At 39.4% G+C, this 16,880-nt stretch overlaps 1 protein-coding gene and 2 long non-coding RNA genes across 4 annotated transcripts in view; 2 read left to right on the forward strand and 1 right to left on the reverse strand.

The window, feature by feature from the left end:
* The window catches only part of LOC138983846 (monocarboxylate transporter 12-B-like), a 36,891-nt gene extending 35,028 nt beyond the window's left edge, over positions 1-1,863 (forward strand). For both annotated transcript variants that reach the window (XM_070357188.1, XM_070357187.1), the window contains one exon: positions 257-1,863. In XM_070357188.1, coding sequence (XP_070213289.1) covers positions 257-441 — 185 coding nt within the window. In that variant the 3' untranslated portion in view covers positions 442-1,863. The remainder of the gene's footprint in view (positions 1-256) is intronic.
* LOC138983859 (uncharacterized) overlaps positions 1-9,880 on the forward strand; it is a 410,309-nt gene extending 400,429 nt beyond the window's left edge. The window contains exon 2 of the long non-coding RNA XR_011461287.1: positions 5,182-9,880. This is a non-coding gene — a long non-coding RNA (uncharacterized lncRNA). The remainder of the gene's footprint in view (positions 1-5,181) is intronic.
* Positions 9,881-10,342: 462 nt separating this feature from the next.
* On the reverse strand, positions 10,343-15,785 carry LOC138983856 (uncharacterized). The gene is made up of 4 exons (XR_011461283.1): positions 11,471-15,785; positions 11,080-11,148; positions 10,965-11,033; positions 10,343-10,915 (listed from the first exon to the last, which is right to left on the reverse strand). It is a non-coding gene; the product is annotated as an uncharacterized lncRNA (long non-coding RNA).
* Between the last annotated feature and the right edge of the window lie 1,095 nt (positions 15,786-16,880).

Raw genomic sequence — 16,880 nt, forward strand, 5'->3', positions numbered from 1 at the left:
TGGTGGGAAAGTGAGTGTGAGTTAGGGAGGTGGGGGGAGGGGATGTGAGGGAGCTAAGAGGTGAAGGGGAATGAGTGTTCATAACCTTGGCATTAAAAAATACATAGGTGTACTCTAGTTCATGCAAAGCTCATTAACCCTCTTCCTTTTCATATCGCTCTCACTGAAGAGGTACTTAGCATACGATGGAATAAAAACAAAATGACATATTTATCTGATTTTTTTCTAATGTCAGTTTCTCTCTTTGTTTGCACAGGTGGAGTAAAGGATGCTACCGGCTCGTTTGACTTGGTGTTAGTCATCTGCACAGTGTCAGGCCTGCTTGCGGGGATCCTCTTACTCTGCTACCCCCTGGCGGTCAAACTGGAGTACAGGCGTCCTGAGCGCTACCGACTTTTGCCCCAGGTCGACATAGCAACAGAAACTGTGTCAGTTCCGTGAGTGCACTAAGCTGCTGTGATGTGTGTGCAAACCAGTTATGGCTACTTCTACTATAGTTATTGACTATTGTGCAGGCATTTTGCAGAGAAATGTGAGGTTTGTGTAAACCAGTTATGGCTACTTCTACTGTAGTTATTGACTATTGTGCAGGCATTTTGCAGAGAAATGTGAGGTTTGTGTAAACCAGTTATGGCTACTTCTACTGTAGTTATTGACTGTTGTGCAGGCATTTTGCAGGGAAATGTGAGATGTGTGTAAACCAGTTATGGCTACTTTTAGTTTTACTGTGGCAGGCATTTTGCAGTAAAATGTTATGTTTGTGCAAACTAGTGGTTGCATGGTGTCTTTACCGTGGCTGTTTCAGAGGACTGCAGTGTGTGTTCACACCAGTCGTGGCTGTCTGCACTGTAGCTATAGTGTTGGTGTTTGACACGCAACTGGTAAGAAGTAGATCCACACGAATAGATTATTGACGAAGTGTTTGATTTTTTTGCACAGTTTTCACAGGTCAGATCCGCACTTTTCCGATAGTTCTGCGTGCCAACTTTTTTTCTGTGGGTTATTACAACAGCCTTATTTCATAATTTATTCTCTAATTTGGGAAAATCTGGGCTGATAGGTAGCTTTTCAAAGGTATTTGGTCTTAATATAGATCTATCTGTCTGTTGGCTTACACCAGCGTCTTTACTTATAAGGCTTGGTTATCTATAGTTGTCCTCCAAATCTTGACAGAATGTGTGTTATTTCGGAAAGATCTGGGGATCCTTGACCATGTACCAAGAGGTCTTTTAAATGGTGATGCGACGGGCGCAGTGGCCTAGAGATAAGACATGAGCCTCTTGATCGGAAGGTCGTGAGTTCAAATCCCGGGCGCGGCCGCCTGGTGGGTTAAGGGTGGAGATTGTTCCGATCTCCCAGGTCAACTTATGTGCAGACCTGCTATTGCCTCATCCCACTTCGTGTGTACACGCAAGCACAAGACCAAGTGCGCACGGAAAAGATCCTGTAATCCATGTCAGAATTCGGTGGGTTATAGAAACACGAAAATACCAAGCATGCATCCTCCGAAAGCGGTGTATGGCTGCCTGAATGGCGGGGTAATAACGGTCATACACATAAAACCCCACTTGTGCAAATAACACGAGTGTACGTGGGAGTTTCAGCCCATGAACGCAGAAGAAGAAAAATGGTGATGCGCACACCATCCGTCACATGTAGCTGAAATCGGCTCCCGTGACGTAAACCTCACAACCAACATCCAGTAGGCATCCTGATCAAGATCCAGAAGGGAATTATGTATTCGTTTAATAATATGGCCTTTGATTGTTTCGTGTGGGTTTTTTTTTTAACCATTCTCTGGGTTTTTTAAGTGTTGTCCCACCCTTCAGCACCATATGAATTAATTTGGTCATCTTGAAATTTAAGTCTATATGTTTTGATGAAATATTTGGCACGTGAGTGACCAAATCTTCCTACCTAAATGGCTCAATCGTGAGCACTATTTTCAACAAACTATCTTGAAAGTTGTTGCTAAATGTGAAGTCCCCGTCCACATTTACACCAATGATTCTGCCAGCTTTACATCTTTCTCTTCTGTCCATTGCCGTGCAGCCAAGCTGTTGAATGCAGTTGATTAACAGCAATAACACATTAGCCAAATATATGACAGCCAGATATTTTCAAACTTGCTCATAATATAATCAAATGTAATTTAAATTTCAAGTTTTGACTTCACTTTTTTCTTCTTTTTTAAATTTTTTTTACTGAAGTACGGCATTTAGATGTGAAGTTCCAACTTTTATGAGCTGTGTGTCGACATGTCAGTTGGTATACATTTTTAACTTGACCAAAAATTCCCTGATGAGATGAGATTGAGGCTTCTTGGAAGCTAAATTGTATTTTTTTACACTGACCGTATCTATAAATATCGATCCAAAATATCGTTGAGCTTTGTCCCACAATTTTTTTGCTTTCAGGTTACTTTTCTTAACCATAACAAGAAACTGTGATTAGATTGAAATTATAATAATGGTATGTGCCACGTATGAGCTTTGATGCCTGTTACATTTATTCACCCGAACTTGTGATCAGCTGACACTGCTTTTGTTTACAATGCAATCATCTGAAGATCATTTGTTGTTGGTTGTTAATGAGACATTAAAACAGGAAATATTTTTTGAGGTGGCGCTGTTGTCCGTTTACTGTTGTTAAAAATTATTTATATATGGCTCAAGTTTTAAATTAACTACAGCAGACTTCCACTAACTCGCGGTCGTGGCATGAAAGTTCTTGACTGAGTGGGGCACATGCGCGTGAAAGGTTTGTTTTTCTTTTGTTCGCAGGTCTCGATCAACCCATAATGTACACAACCTGAAAACACAGACACACGTAGAACACTATTTGGAGAGACAGAGGGAGAGAAAGAGAGAGAGACTGATAAGATGAAATGACAATTTACTGCACGATAAAAGGCCATTGGACCCAGAGAGAGATAGCGTGGTTATGATAGAACATTTTTTCATGATCTGTACTATTTTTTGGCCTTTACGTGACTAATTTTGTAAAAGGTCGGTCCTGTTTTTTTCGGGGTCCAAGAGGTCTCCGCGATATAGCCGAATTCGCGATTTAGTGGACCGCGAGTTAGTGGAAGTCTGCTGTACTGTACTCAGTCGGAGACTGTGGCAGAGAACCAAACATTTTGTTGACGAGGTTGAACTGAAGTGTGTTAGATGTACATGTATGATTTTGTTGTTGCTTGTGACATTTTGTTATTGATCGAGGACGATATATATATGGTCTGTACTTGTTGAGAATCTTTGTTATTCAATATTGTTATTGTTGTTGTTGTTGATAACATGGCGTAGTTGTTTTATGAAGAGAAAGTGTACATGGCGGGTATCACAGTATATGTTGTTGATATAGATGGAATAGATACTATAGACTGTGATCACCAGTAGCAAAACTAGAATCAGGGAAGAAAGTCGACCTGCACAAGACCAAGAATGGAAAACAATCATGCGAAGCATAACATTACTTGTGCGCCTCAATAGTTCAATACTACAGATAGCTACCTTAAGAAAAAAACACCATATAAATCACCATGTAGATTGTCTGATTGATCAAGGCTTTTACGCAATGGGTTCATCTCAGCATCGTCCTGCCTGGACACGATACAACATGGCTGTGTTCTAAGGAAATATTGTGCTTAATTTAGTGTGCAGCTGACACCAGCTATGTCGTTTGAACCCCCCGCGGGTTAGGGGGAAGAATTTACCCGATGCTCCCCAGCATGTCGTAAGAGGCGACTAACGGATTCTGTTTCTCCTTTTACCCTTGTTAAGTGTTTCTTGTATAGAATATAGTCAATTTTTGTAAAGATTTTAGTCAAGCAGTATGTAAGAAATGTTAAAGTCCTTTGTACTGGAAACTTGCATTCTCCCAGTAAGGTAATAAATTGTACTACGTTGCAAGCCCCTGGAGCAAATTTTTGATTAGTGCTTTTGTGAACAAGAAACAATTGACAAGTGGCTCTATCCCATCTCCCCCCTTTTCCCCGTCGCGATATAACCTTCGTGGTTGAAAACGACGTTAAACACCAAATAAAGAAAGAAAGAAAGCATAATTATGTGTTTGTGAGCTAATGTGGCATTTTTGGGGGGTCACCCTGTATGTTAGCTAAAGTGTCTTTTGTGTATAGGCAAAGATGTTTGCGTGATGTTTCACTTTGCTGTGATTTTTGTTTTGTTCAAACATTACTTTTTCAGTGCATTCCTTCCATTCGGTTTGTTGCATTCTAATAATTTAGGCTTTAGATGTTGTTGCTGCTGCTGTGAAAACAATAATAATCCTTCTTTCGGTACATGTATATTTTGATGCATTTTGTCTTTGTTGTGTTACCCCCCGCGGGTTAGGGGGAAGAATTTACCTGATGCTCCCCAGCATGTCGTAAGAGGCGACTAACGGATTCTGTTTCTCCTTTTACCCTTGTTAAGTGTTTCTTGTATAGAATATGGTCAATGTTTGTGAAGATTTTAGTCAAGCAGTATGTAAGAAATGTTAAGTCCTTTGTACTGGAAACTTGCATTCTCCCAGTAAGGTAATATATTGTACTACGTTGCAAGCCCCTGGAGCAATTTTTTGATTAGTGCTTTTGTGAACAAGAAACAATTAACAAGTGGCTCTATCCCATCTCCCCCCCTTTCCCCGTCGCGATATAACCTTCGTGGTTGAAAACGACGTTAGACACCAAATAAAGAAAGAAAGAATGTTGTTGCTGCTGCTGTGGAAACAATAATAATCCTTCTTTCGGTACATGTATATTTTGATGCATTTTGTCTTTGTTGTGTTAATGCTGTGCATGGTTTTTTTTAAACTGAATCCATGAATTTGAGGGTTTAACAGATTGTCTCAAATGAATTTGTAAATGATTGGTGTAATCAGATGAAAAATGGAACCCCCCTTTTTAAGACTTCGCCCTTTTAAAGACCTTGATTTTTCAGATGTACTGTTCATAACCTCTGTAAATTGACCACCATTTTAAGACTCTCACCTTTAAGACCAGTTTATCTCAGAGTATTCAAGGTGTGAAAAGGGGGTTCCCACTGTGCATTATAAGGTGGTCGTCTACATTTTTGCTTTTTTTCAATAATCTTATGGTTAGATTTCGCTAAAAAGTTATGTCAGATGATGAATGAACCATGGGGAAAAAAGGTATAGAAAAAAAAATATATGTAAAAAAAGATTTTATTTTTGGGTAGCGTGACTCACGCTTCCAATATTTTGTTTTCTGTTTGCTGAGAACATGTGCTTTGCCTAAAAATACTGACCAATCAAATTCATGTCACTATGCTTATAGCCACGCCCAAACAAATGCAGCAACAGTTTGACACTGGAGCGCTGTCCACGCTTTTTTTTAAACGCACGAAATGCACGGGATTTGAGAGGAGTTTTGCACTTGGCATTTTCCAAATAAGGATATCCTACTATGAGTACTACGCTGGAATACTACAATGAATTTTCAAACGGCTACACTGGCTTCGTCTTTCCTGATCGAAAGGGGGTGTATTGTTGATAATTGTAGACAATAGACTCTGCATTTTAATGGTCAAATGGCGATTTCAGTATAAAAATGTAGACAAGGACCTTTTAAGGTCAATCCACCAATGTGGAAAAAGATTTCAAATTTAGCCCAGCGACATTTCTTTTTTGACTCACATGCGAAGCAAAAGTGAGTCTATGTACTCACCCGAGTCGTCCGTCCGTCCGTCCGTCCGGAAAACTTTAACGTTGGATATTTCTTGGACACTATTCAGTCTATCAGTACCAAATTTGGCAAGATGGTGTATGATGACAAGGCCCCAAAAAACATACATAGCATCTTGACCTTGCTTCAAGGTCAAGGTCGCAGGGGCCATAAATGTTGTCTAAAAAACAGCTATTTTTCACATTTTTCCCATTTTCTCTGAAGTTTTTGAGATTCAATACCTCACCTATATATGATATATAGGGCAAAGTAAGTCCCATCTTTTGATACCAGTTTGGTTTACCTTGCTTCAAGGTCAAGGTCACAGGAGCTCTTCAAAGTTGGATTGTATACATATTTTGAAGTGACCTTGACCCTGAACTATGGAAGATAACTGTTTCAAACTTAAATATTATGTGGGGCACATGTTATGCTTTCATCATGAGACACATTTGGTCACATATGATCAAGGTCAAGGTCACTTTGACCCTTATGAAATGTGACCAAAATAAGGTAGTGAACCACTAAAAGTGACCATATCTCATGGTAGAAAGAGCCAATAAGCACCATTGTACTTCCTATGTCTTGAATTAACAGCTTTATGTTGCAAGACCTTGGATGAGGTCACATGTATTTTGGTAGGAAAAATGTGTAAAGCATGTGAGTCGTATGGGCTTTGCCCTTCTTGTTTTAATGTTGTCCATGTTATTGTTGGTAAATTGTCTTTACAGTAATATATTGCCTCAAGTACCATCTATATTTGATTATCCTACATACATGAGAGAGACCACTCATTACATAAGAATATTGTTCAAACCACACGTGTGTATATCATGTAAATGAGGTCATGTCAAGCAAGTCTGGCACGGATCTGTTTTTCCACAGCTTATGATGCCAAAGTCACCAAGACAAATGTCATTATGGAGAAAAAAAATGCGCTCGCTAAATCCCCTCGATGAACTTTTAGAACTAACACGTCACGCTACGCTTTCCAGAGTGACGTTTCTTTGCTTTGACGTAAGAGATTGCACGAGGCTTTGGAAGTTCAATATTTTTAAAAACAACTGTGTAAATCTGGTACAGTACAGCAAGCCATGTAGTATTCTCTATTTGTCACACAAAGGGATTCATACATAGTCTCTGTTTTGGTGTTTTTACATTTAGTCAAGTTTTGACTAAATGTTTTAACATAGAGGGGGAATCGAGACGAGGGTCGTGGTGTATGTGTGTGTGTCTGTCTGTGCATGTGTGTGTCTGTCTGTGCGTGTGTGTGTGTGTAGAGCGATTCAGACCAAACTACTGGACCGATCTTGATGAAATTTTACATGAGAGTTCCTGGGAATGATATCCCCAGACGTTTTTTTCTTTTTTTCGATAAATACCTTTGATGACGTCATATCCGGCTTTTTGTAAAAGTTGAGGCGGCACTGTCACACCCTCATTTTTCAATCAAATTGATTGAAATTTTGGCCAAGCAATCTTCGACGAAGGCCGGACTTCGATATTGCATTTCAGCTTGGTGGCTTACAAATTAATTAATGACTTTGGTCATTAAAAATCTGAAAATTGTAAAAAAAAATATATTTTATAAAACGATCCAAATTTACGTTCATCTTATTCTTCATCATTTTCTGATTCCAAAAACATATAAATATGTTATATTTGGATTAAAAACAAGCTCTGAAAATTAAAAATATAAAAATTATGATAAAAATTAAATTTTCGAAATCAACTTAAAAACATTTTCATCTTATTCCTGGTCGGTTCACCGTTCCTGATTCCAAAAACATATAGATATGATATGTTTGGATTAAAAACACGTTCAGAAAGTTAAAAAGAATAGAGATATAGAAAAGCGTGCTATCCTCCTCAGCGCAACCGCTACCGCGCTTTTCTGGTTGTTAATTTCACTGCTTTTGCCACGAGCGGTGGACAGACGATGCTACGAGTGTACGGTCTTGCGGAAAAAATGCAATGCGTTCAGTTTCATTCTGTGAGTTCGACTGAGCTTGACTAAATGTTGTATTTTCGCCTTACGCGACTTGTTTGTTGTTGTTGCAACTGAAGTGAATTAAGCTAACCTTATATTTTAACATTGAAAAAAAAGCATTTGAATGAGAAAGGAGCCAACCTTATATAACTTACTATCATCTCATTTTCATTTTGTGTTTGGAACTTACAACGGACATTTTTGTTAAGCTCTTTTTGACTCACATGCGAAGCAAAAGTGAGTCTATGTACTCACCCGAGTCGTCCGTCCGTCCGTCCGTCCGTCCGTCCGGACGTCCGTCCGTCCGGACGTCCGTCCGGAAAACTTTAACGTTGGATATTTCTTGGACACTATTCAGTCTATCAGTACCAAATTTGGCAAGATGGTGTATGATGACAAGGCCCCAAAAAACATACATAGCATCTTGACCTTGCTTCAAGGTCAAGGTCGCAGGGGCCATAAATGTTGCCTAAAAAACAGCTATTTTTCACATTTTTCACATTTTCTCTGAAGTTTTTGAGATTCAATACCTCACCTATATATGATATATAGGGCAAAGTAAGCCCCATCCTTTGATACCAGTTTGGTTTGCCTTGCTTCAAGGTCAAGGTCACAGGAGCTCTTCAAAGTTGGATTGTATACATATTTTGAAGTGACCTTGACCCTGAACTATGGAAGATAACTGTTTCAAACTAAAAAATTATGTGGGGCACATGTTATGCTTTCATCATGAGACACATTTGGTCACATATGATCAAGGTCAAGGTCACTTTGACCCTTATGAAATGTGACCAAAATAAGGTAGTGAACCACTAAAAGTGACCATATCTCATGGTAGAAAGAGCCAATAAGCACCATTGTACTTCCTATGTCTTGAATTAACAGCTTTGTGTTGCATGACCTTGGATGACCTTGACCTTGGGTCAAGGTCACATGTATTTTGGTAGGAAAAATGTGTAAAGCATGTGAGTCGTATGGGCTTTGCCCTTCTTGTTTTAACTGGGAGTGTGAGACTGCTTTTCTGTTTTGTTGTTTATTTACTTGTTTCTCAAGTAACTCTGACTTATGATTACTTTGTCCTTTTTAAAGGAGATAATGCTTAGATTGGTGGGTGGGATGTGTGAAGAACAATGCCTTAAAGCTACCGTCCTTCTGGCATGCACCATCAGGTTCTGTCCAGGTTTTCACACGGAATAACAGCATCCTTTCACTTACCCCCCGCCAAATAAAGAAAGAACCAACAGCCAACAGCCTGGCAGCATTCTGTGCACAGTGTCAGTGGGCATTTTTTACTGAATTAATTTAGCAAATTAACATTAGCATTGCCCACAAAATTAAGTAAAAAAAATATCAAATGATTGTTGCCGATGACAAGGCTAAAAAAAAAAAGGTTGGTAGAATGATGACTTTTTTCTCTTTCTTCTTTTTTTTTTTAATTGAAGGTGTTTGGTGTTTTTTTTAATTGACACTGACGCATTTGGCATTTTATTGGCTGGAAATCATGCAAGCTGTGTCCCCTGGATGTCAAAGAAGAGTATTGACTTTTCTTGTAAAGTCGGCAAAATCAAGTTTTGTCACCATTTTTTTTTTTTTTTTTTTTTTTTTTTTTTGAAGGGTCCACAATTAACAGATCTAGGGATGGGAGAAAAAAAAAGTTCGGTCGGGGATTTGGAAACATTGAATTTTTTTTTCTTAGCCTTAGTAAAAACAAATCCTAATTGGTGCACAGGAAGCAGCCAGCCTGTTGAATTTTGGCATGTGTGCAAGTGAAGGATGTTCCTATCCTGTGTAAATGCTTGGACAGATCTGGGGTGATCAACATGATCACTTACACGTTAAGGAATGCAGGGCTAACACCTTTCCGGTTCTCGCCAAAAATCCGGTTTTTGAAAACTTTTAAAACCGGAAAATCCGGTTTCTTAAAGTAAAACTTTGTTCTTTGTCCCTACAAGATAATAAAAAAAAAAGCCTCGGCTTCTAGGGGGCACCGCCGTGAACCCTGGCTTTTCAGGTTTTTCACTTTGTTTTGGTGTTTGCCCTGGGAATGTACAGTACCTTTAATAAGTAGACAGTATTCCTTTACAAATGTTGTTTTCTCTTTGTTGACATTCTGTAGTGCAATGAACCTGCATTTTGAAATCTCACATTTTCAATTGTACACTTTTTCTCGTGTTGTTAAGTACATTCTGTTTACAAAAGAAGTTATATACAAGTGTTTATATATAAGCCAATTCATGGTGTGTGCTATCACGTTAGTTATGTGCATTTACGGTACCTTGTTGAAATTTTTACAAAATTAAAGTCCTGTGTACAGTAAATACATTTTTAGTCTATTAGTACTAATACTTATTTTGATTAAAAAATAAAATCTTTAAAAAAAAACTTTGATTTCCTGGATTACTGTTTCAATGTGTTTTGTATCCCATATCTAAGGCAGATTTTTTTCATGAGTTGATGATGGAACTTTATTTAACAAAGATAGAGAAAACAGACGAGAGAGAGAGAGAGAGAGGGGGAGAGAGAGAGATAGGGAGAGACAGAGAGAGAGAGATAGGGAGAGAGAGAGGGAGAGAGAGACAGAGAGAGTGAGAGAGAGAGAGAGAGAGAGAGAACCAAGAGTCAACCAAAGACGGTTTGAGAGACACACAATACCAGACCAAACAAAAAAGGCATCTCAATGGTTTTTTTCTTTGAACATCTTTTTCAAAACAGACTACACACATGAATGGGTAAATGCAAATCACACACAGACATCCTGGATCACTATCATTCATGTGTGCAATTTAATACATTTTTACACAATGTATTATTGTAATTTCTGCAGATGTGCGCCTATGAATTAAAACTCGTACATGTACAGTGGAAGCCCCCTTTTTAGGACCCCCTGATTTCAAGAATTCCTCCTTTTTAAGACCCTCCTTTCTCAGATGTTCTGTTCACAGCCTCTGTAAATTTACCTCCATTTTAAGACCCTCCTTTCTCAGAGGTTCTGTTCACAGCCTCTGTAAATTTACCTCCCTTTTAAGACTACGTGTACCTCCCTTTTAAGACTACGTGTACCTCCCCTTTAAGACTACGTGTACCTCCCCTTTAAGACTATGTGTACCTCCCTTTTAAGGCTACATGTACCTCCCTTTTAAGACTACGTGTACCTCCCTATTAAGACTATGTGTACCTCCCTTTTAAGACTACGTGTACCTCCCTTTTAAGACTACATGTACCTTCATTTTAAGACTGTGTACCTCCCTTTTAAGACTACGTGTACCCCCCCCCCCCCAAGACTACGTGTACCTCCCTTTTAAGACTACGTGTACCTCCCTTTTAAGACTACGTGTACCTCCCTTTTAAGACTACGTGTACCTCCCCTTTAAGACTACGTGTACCTCCCCTTGAAGACTACGTGTACCTCCCCTTTAAGACTACGTGTACCTCCCTTTTAAGGCTACATGTACCTCCCTTTTAAGACTACGTGTACCTCCCTTTTAAGACTACGTGTACTTCCATTTTAAGACTACATGTACCTCCATTTTAAGACTACATGTACCTTCATTTTAAGACTGTGTACCTCCCTTTTAAGACTACGTGTACCCCCCCCCCCCCTAAGACTACGTGTACCTCCCTTTTAAGACTACGTGTACCTCCCTTTTAATACTACGCGTACCTCCCTTTCAATACTTCGCGCACCTCCCTTTTAAGACTACGTGTACCTCCCTTTTAAGACTACGTGTACCTCCCTTTTAATACTACGCGTACCGCCCTTTTAATACTACGCGTACCTCCCTTTTAAGACTGTGTACCTCCCTTTTAAGACTATGTGTACCTCCCTTTTAAGACTACGTGTACCTCCCTTTTAAGACTACGTGTACCTCCATTTTAAGACTACGTGTACCTCCATTTTAAGACCTGATTTTTTATAGCTTAATGAAGGTTGCAAAAGGGGGGTGCCACTGTAAAACTGTCCACATTCCAACTTACAGGCATGGGAAATGTCCGCCGAAAGGGGGCGGGGATGTAGCTCAGTCGGTAGCGCGCTGGATTTGTATCTAGTTGGCCGCTGTCAGCGTGAGTTCGTCCCCACGTTCGGCGAGAGATTTATTTCTCAGAGTCAACTTTGTGTGCAGACTCTCCTCGGTGTCCGAACACCCCCGTGTGTACACGCAAGCACAAGACCAAGTGCGCACGAAAAAGATCCTGTAATCCATGCCAGAGTTCGGTGGGTTATAGAAACACGAAAATACCCAGCATGCTTCCTCCGAAAGCGGCGTATGGCTGCCTAAATGGCGGTGTAAAAACGGTCATACACGTAAAAGCCGTGGGAGTTTCAGCCCATGAACGAACAAACAAACAAACAAACAAAGTCCGCCGAAAGGCAAATTTCCGCCGAATTTTTATTTTGTTCCGCCGTGAAAGCTAAAGTTTCTGCCGAAAAAATAAATGGGGGAGGCAAAAATGGTTCTGAAAACTGAATTTAATGGCAAACTTGGAGCTCAGATGACACCAAATTGCACAATTTGGGTTCTTTGGAGAACATTTTTACCGTGGGAGTATGCCCCCAGACCCCCCAAGTAAGGCTAGGCGCTTTGTGCCGTCGACTTTGAGCTTTACTTACAAATGTTCAGCATTTTTTACTTTTTTCAATTCCCATGCCTGTAACTACTAGAACACACTTAGTTATGAATGACAATGTATGAGACAATTAATATGGCAATCCTGAGATAAAGATGGCAGAAATGACTAACACAGTGGCATGCTGACAGCAACAAAATAAGACTGAAAAATAGGAAAAAGAAAACTGCTCTGAAAGCCAGCTCACAAAACCTGTGTTTAAATAAATGTACATCACTCCAAAAAAAAATCTTGCCATTTCTACTGCAATGTTTACAATAGACGATGTTAGGATATAACTGTCAAGTTTGTATGAGTTGTGGAAGAGTAGCATTCCCTTGTTTCCATAGAAACACTGAGGCAAGCCTACAATGTCACATGTAGCTTGCCTCAATGTTTCCATAGACCAAATAGCCTGGACCGCCAACTCGTCACGTCACCCTTCGAGGTTACGACGCTCGACTTTCAGGGGCGCTCAGCGTCCGGTTTGAAATTCGAAGACGGTGAAAAGAAAGCACGCTCCAGTTATTTGTGACAATGGGAGGTGACAATGAACTGGATTTTCCAAAACTCCAAACTAAACTTAACAAAACTCATTGAAAAACATGTTCCATATGCACTTTAGCTGAGTTTATTTTAGCATTTTCAGAACTTACCTCGGCAACTTCGTCCATGTTTACAATCGACACCGGATATGACATCCCCCTGATTTCTGAAAGGCCATGTAAGCGTAGGTTCCTAAATGCGAGAGGCCGCTACCTCGTAATAGAGAGAAAGAGCGGAGAGAGAGCTAGTTGGCGGTCCAGGATAAATGGTCTATGGTGTTTCTAAGGAAAACCAACTCTTCCACTACCTATAAAAACTGACATTTTTTCTTCTAAGCCAAGCATGTATGTGTGGGTGTGTATGTGCACCTCTGTGTGTGTGTCAGTGCATGTGTGTTCTCATGCATGTATGTTTACATCAAACGCTGCCTAAACCATCCAATGAAAAAAAAAATAACGTTCTGAACATGGATGAAAAAATTGAAAACACTACACACAGCCAACAGACCAGTCATCAAGTTCATAAAGATACTTTTGGGTGTTTTATTACACATGCTGCCTCGGTAGTGTACATAAAATACTCTCAACTATAGCAATGCCGAACAAAAGCAGCACACAAGACACAACAACAAGTCGCGAAAGGCGAAATTACTACATTTAGTCAAGCTGTGGAACTCACAGAATGAAACTGAACGTAGTCCGCCGCTAGTGCAAAAGGCAGCGAAAGTGACGAGCTTGTTTGGCGCGGTAGCGATTGCGCTGTGCTTTACTGTACCTCTCTTCGTTTTAACTTTCTAGTTCTGAGCGTGTTTTTAATCCAAATATATCATATCTATATGTTTTTGGAATCAGGAACCGACAAGGAACAAGATGAAATAGTTTTTAAAACGATTTCGAAAATTTAATTTTGATCATAATTTTTATATTTTTAATTTTCAGAGCTTGTTTTTAATCCAAATATAACATATGTATATGTTTTTGGAATCAGAAAATGACGAAGAATAAGATGAAATTGTTTTTGGATCGTTTAATAAAAAAATAATTTTAATTAGAAGTTTCCGATTTTTAATGACCAAACTCACTCATTAGTTTTTAAGCCACCAAGCTGAAATGCAATACCAAACCCCGGCCTTCGTCGAAGATTGCTTTGCCAAAATTTCAATCAAGTTAATTGAAAAATGAGGGTGTGACAGTGACCAAACTTGACTAAATGTAAAAAGCACCATCTATTTCAGTTGTGTGTCAAAAACCTTTACTGGTCACCAAGCAACAATGTGTTTGACAGTGGTGACTTTCACCCCTATGGTTAAAACGTTGTACAACAAACAATAGCCTGTGAAAAAGATTTGCAGGAGAACTGATCACCTGGTAAACTGTCTTCACTTGCTGTAAAACTCAGTAAAAGCTGTTAACCTTGTTCTGTAGCCAATAAATCCACAGTCACATTTTTGCACAAAAGAAAGTCTTTGTTTTATTCACATAATTCAATGCAAATATATAATACCATCTTGCTCTTGCAACAGTTCAAACAAATCTCTTTGCTTTTAACGGTGATTTCACAAGGGAAAGAGTGTGCAAAAGTTGATGTCTCAGAGGATACAATAGCAAATTTTGCCGAGAACACTACTTGTGCTGGATACTTCAGTAAGATAATGTAGCTAAAAGTTGTATTTCATATTAGCTGAACCAGTTCAATAATGAGCCTACCAGAAATAAACAAAAACATCATCTGAGTAGCAGAGTAAAGCCTACCTTAATTGAACCCGAAGTTTGTTTGTTTGTTTGTTTGTTTATTTGTTGCTTAACGTCCAGCCGACTACGCAGAGCCATATCAGGACGAGGAAGGGGGGGATGAAGGGGGCCACTTGTCAAGCGATTCCTGTTTACAAATGCACTAACCCATTACTTGTGTCCCAGCAGGCTTTAGTAAAACTAAATTAATACCTACTCAGTGATGTACATTTTAGTCGGTCTCCGGTCTCTGACCGATCCAATTTCCCCAGGACCTATAGCTTTAACCCCAGCAGGACACAGGTCCGATTAACCTACAGAAGTGGTCAAGGGTCCGATCGTTTTTGACAATGAAGCGGACATGCGGACTGTTCAATTTTCAAGAGGAAAGCTTGTTTCGGTTTTGCCAAGCGAAAGTAAACACTGCGTGAGGAAAGCTGGTTTCGGTTTTGCCAAGCGAAAGTATGCACTGCGTGTGACCAGTTTGTTGAGTGAACGAGGCACCATATATGGGATCTGATTTTTTTAATTAATTTATCCTCAAGTTGGATGAAGAAGAAAAAAAGAAAACCGAACCCATATGGTGCCTCGAGTGCATTCATTGGCTCAGCAATAAATCGTTTAAACCAATGGGAACCACCCGTGCATGTTCGCACATGCGCAAGGCATCACTTTTCGTCATAATATCCGGAAAAACCGTTGTGCGTTCGAACGAAAATAAAACGAAAGAGAAACGACATGGGTCCGAAAAAAAAGCTCAAAGCAGATAAAAATCAGCAGACATTGATGTCCATGCTGCGTTCGCCAGCCACTGTGGCTTCAGCTGAACCAACAACAACGTCAACCGAGAATTTAAACTGAAAAATCTTTTTAAATGCGGTTTTACGAGTCGTGTTTTTGTCCTATTGAAATTGCAATCTCAGGACACTGTGTCCTATTGATTTTCAGTCTTCAGGACAATTGTCCTAAAGGCTGCTAGAAAAATGTACATCACTGCCTACTGGAAGATTACCAGTTTCCAGTATGTTAAAATAGGCTTAACCTATCTACTGCTGGACTTACATCAGAACACTAACAGATTAAACTATACATGAATCGCGAGACAAGCGGCAGGAGAAGAGATTTTTGGAAAAAATACAGGTGAATGAGCAAGAAGGCAGAAAAAAGAAAAGAATTCATGAAGAAAAAGAGAGCATGACAGGAAAGAGGAACCAAAAATCTACCTAACAGCAAGCTCCTGCGGTTCCAAAAACAGGAGGGGCCTTTAATTTCATAACCGCAGTGCCCCACTGCGGGAAACCCGAAGTTGACTTCTCGAAGACTTTGCAAAGTCTTTTTACAAATCAGTCCCAAAGCTTTGTGCAGTGAGCTTCATGAAGTCGACTTTGTCGAATTAATATCAGGATTTAGGGAACAGTGGCTCAGAAAAGGGAGGAATTAACTAAAATCAAAATGATATGTTAATAACCGAGGAGAAACAACAGCTGTGATCATGGAAGATAATGCTTATAAATATAAGCACACCAAAGAACAACACTACAACAGAAAAACAAACCATTGTCAACACTTATAATAACTCGTATAGTACAATATACAAACAATAATTATGCTGAATGTAGCGCTGTTTTTGCTGCAGTTTGACATATAACAGTAACAGGTTAAGACAAATTCTACAAACACAATAAATAGCAAGAGAGTAAGAAATAACACACTGAGGCATATGTCCACTATGCCATTGTACCTACTACTTCATCACTCTTTCATTCTTTGGTTCATGCAATAGCGAAACACACGCGTACACATGTTGGTCTTTGCTTTCAGACTTCAAAAGTCTCACTGCATAGGAAACAGTCCCACAAAACCACATTACCAATACCAGATTACTGCATGCAAAAGTTTTGTCACACGCTTTAATGCAACATGTTGTGATCAACTCTGCAGTGTGGTTTATTTTGCTCTTGAAATGTCGCTGTGTACCCTGCTGACTGTAAGTACACACGCCACCTCTTCAAAGCAAAGAATACATTTAAAAACATTTAAAAATAAGATATTTAGTATCATGTCTCTTAAAAGTAAGACCTTTTACAATAATGCTCACTCAGACAACTAAAGCATTACATACATCTAAAACTAGCAATAAAACTCATTCCCATCAACAAAATCACACTATTTACAACTTCACATTTAAACAGCATCACAATTATTAGCTCAAGCACTTTTCCCCCAATTAGGGTTGAGTTTTTCATCTTTTGGCAACACAACTCCTTTACATAAACTCACACACAATATGCAAATGAAGCAATAGTTACTCTCCCTCACTGCTCTC

This window comes from Littorina saxatilis, linkage group LG13, assembly GCF_037325665.1.
Source record: "Littorina saxatilis isolate snail1 linkage group LG13, US_GU_Lsax_2.0, whole genome shotgun sequence".
Taxonomy (NCBI): Eukaryota; Metazoa; Mollusca; class Gastropoda; order Littorinimorpha; family Littorinidae; genus Littorina; species Littorina saxatilis.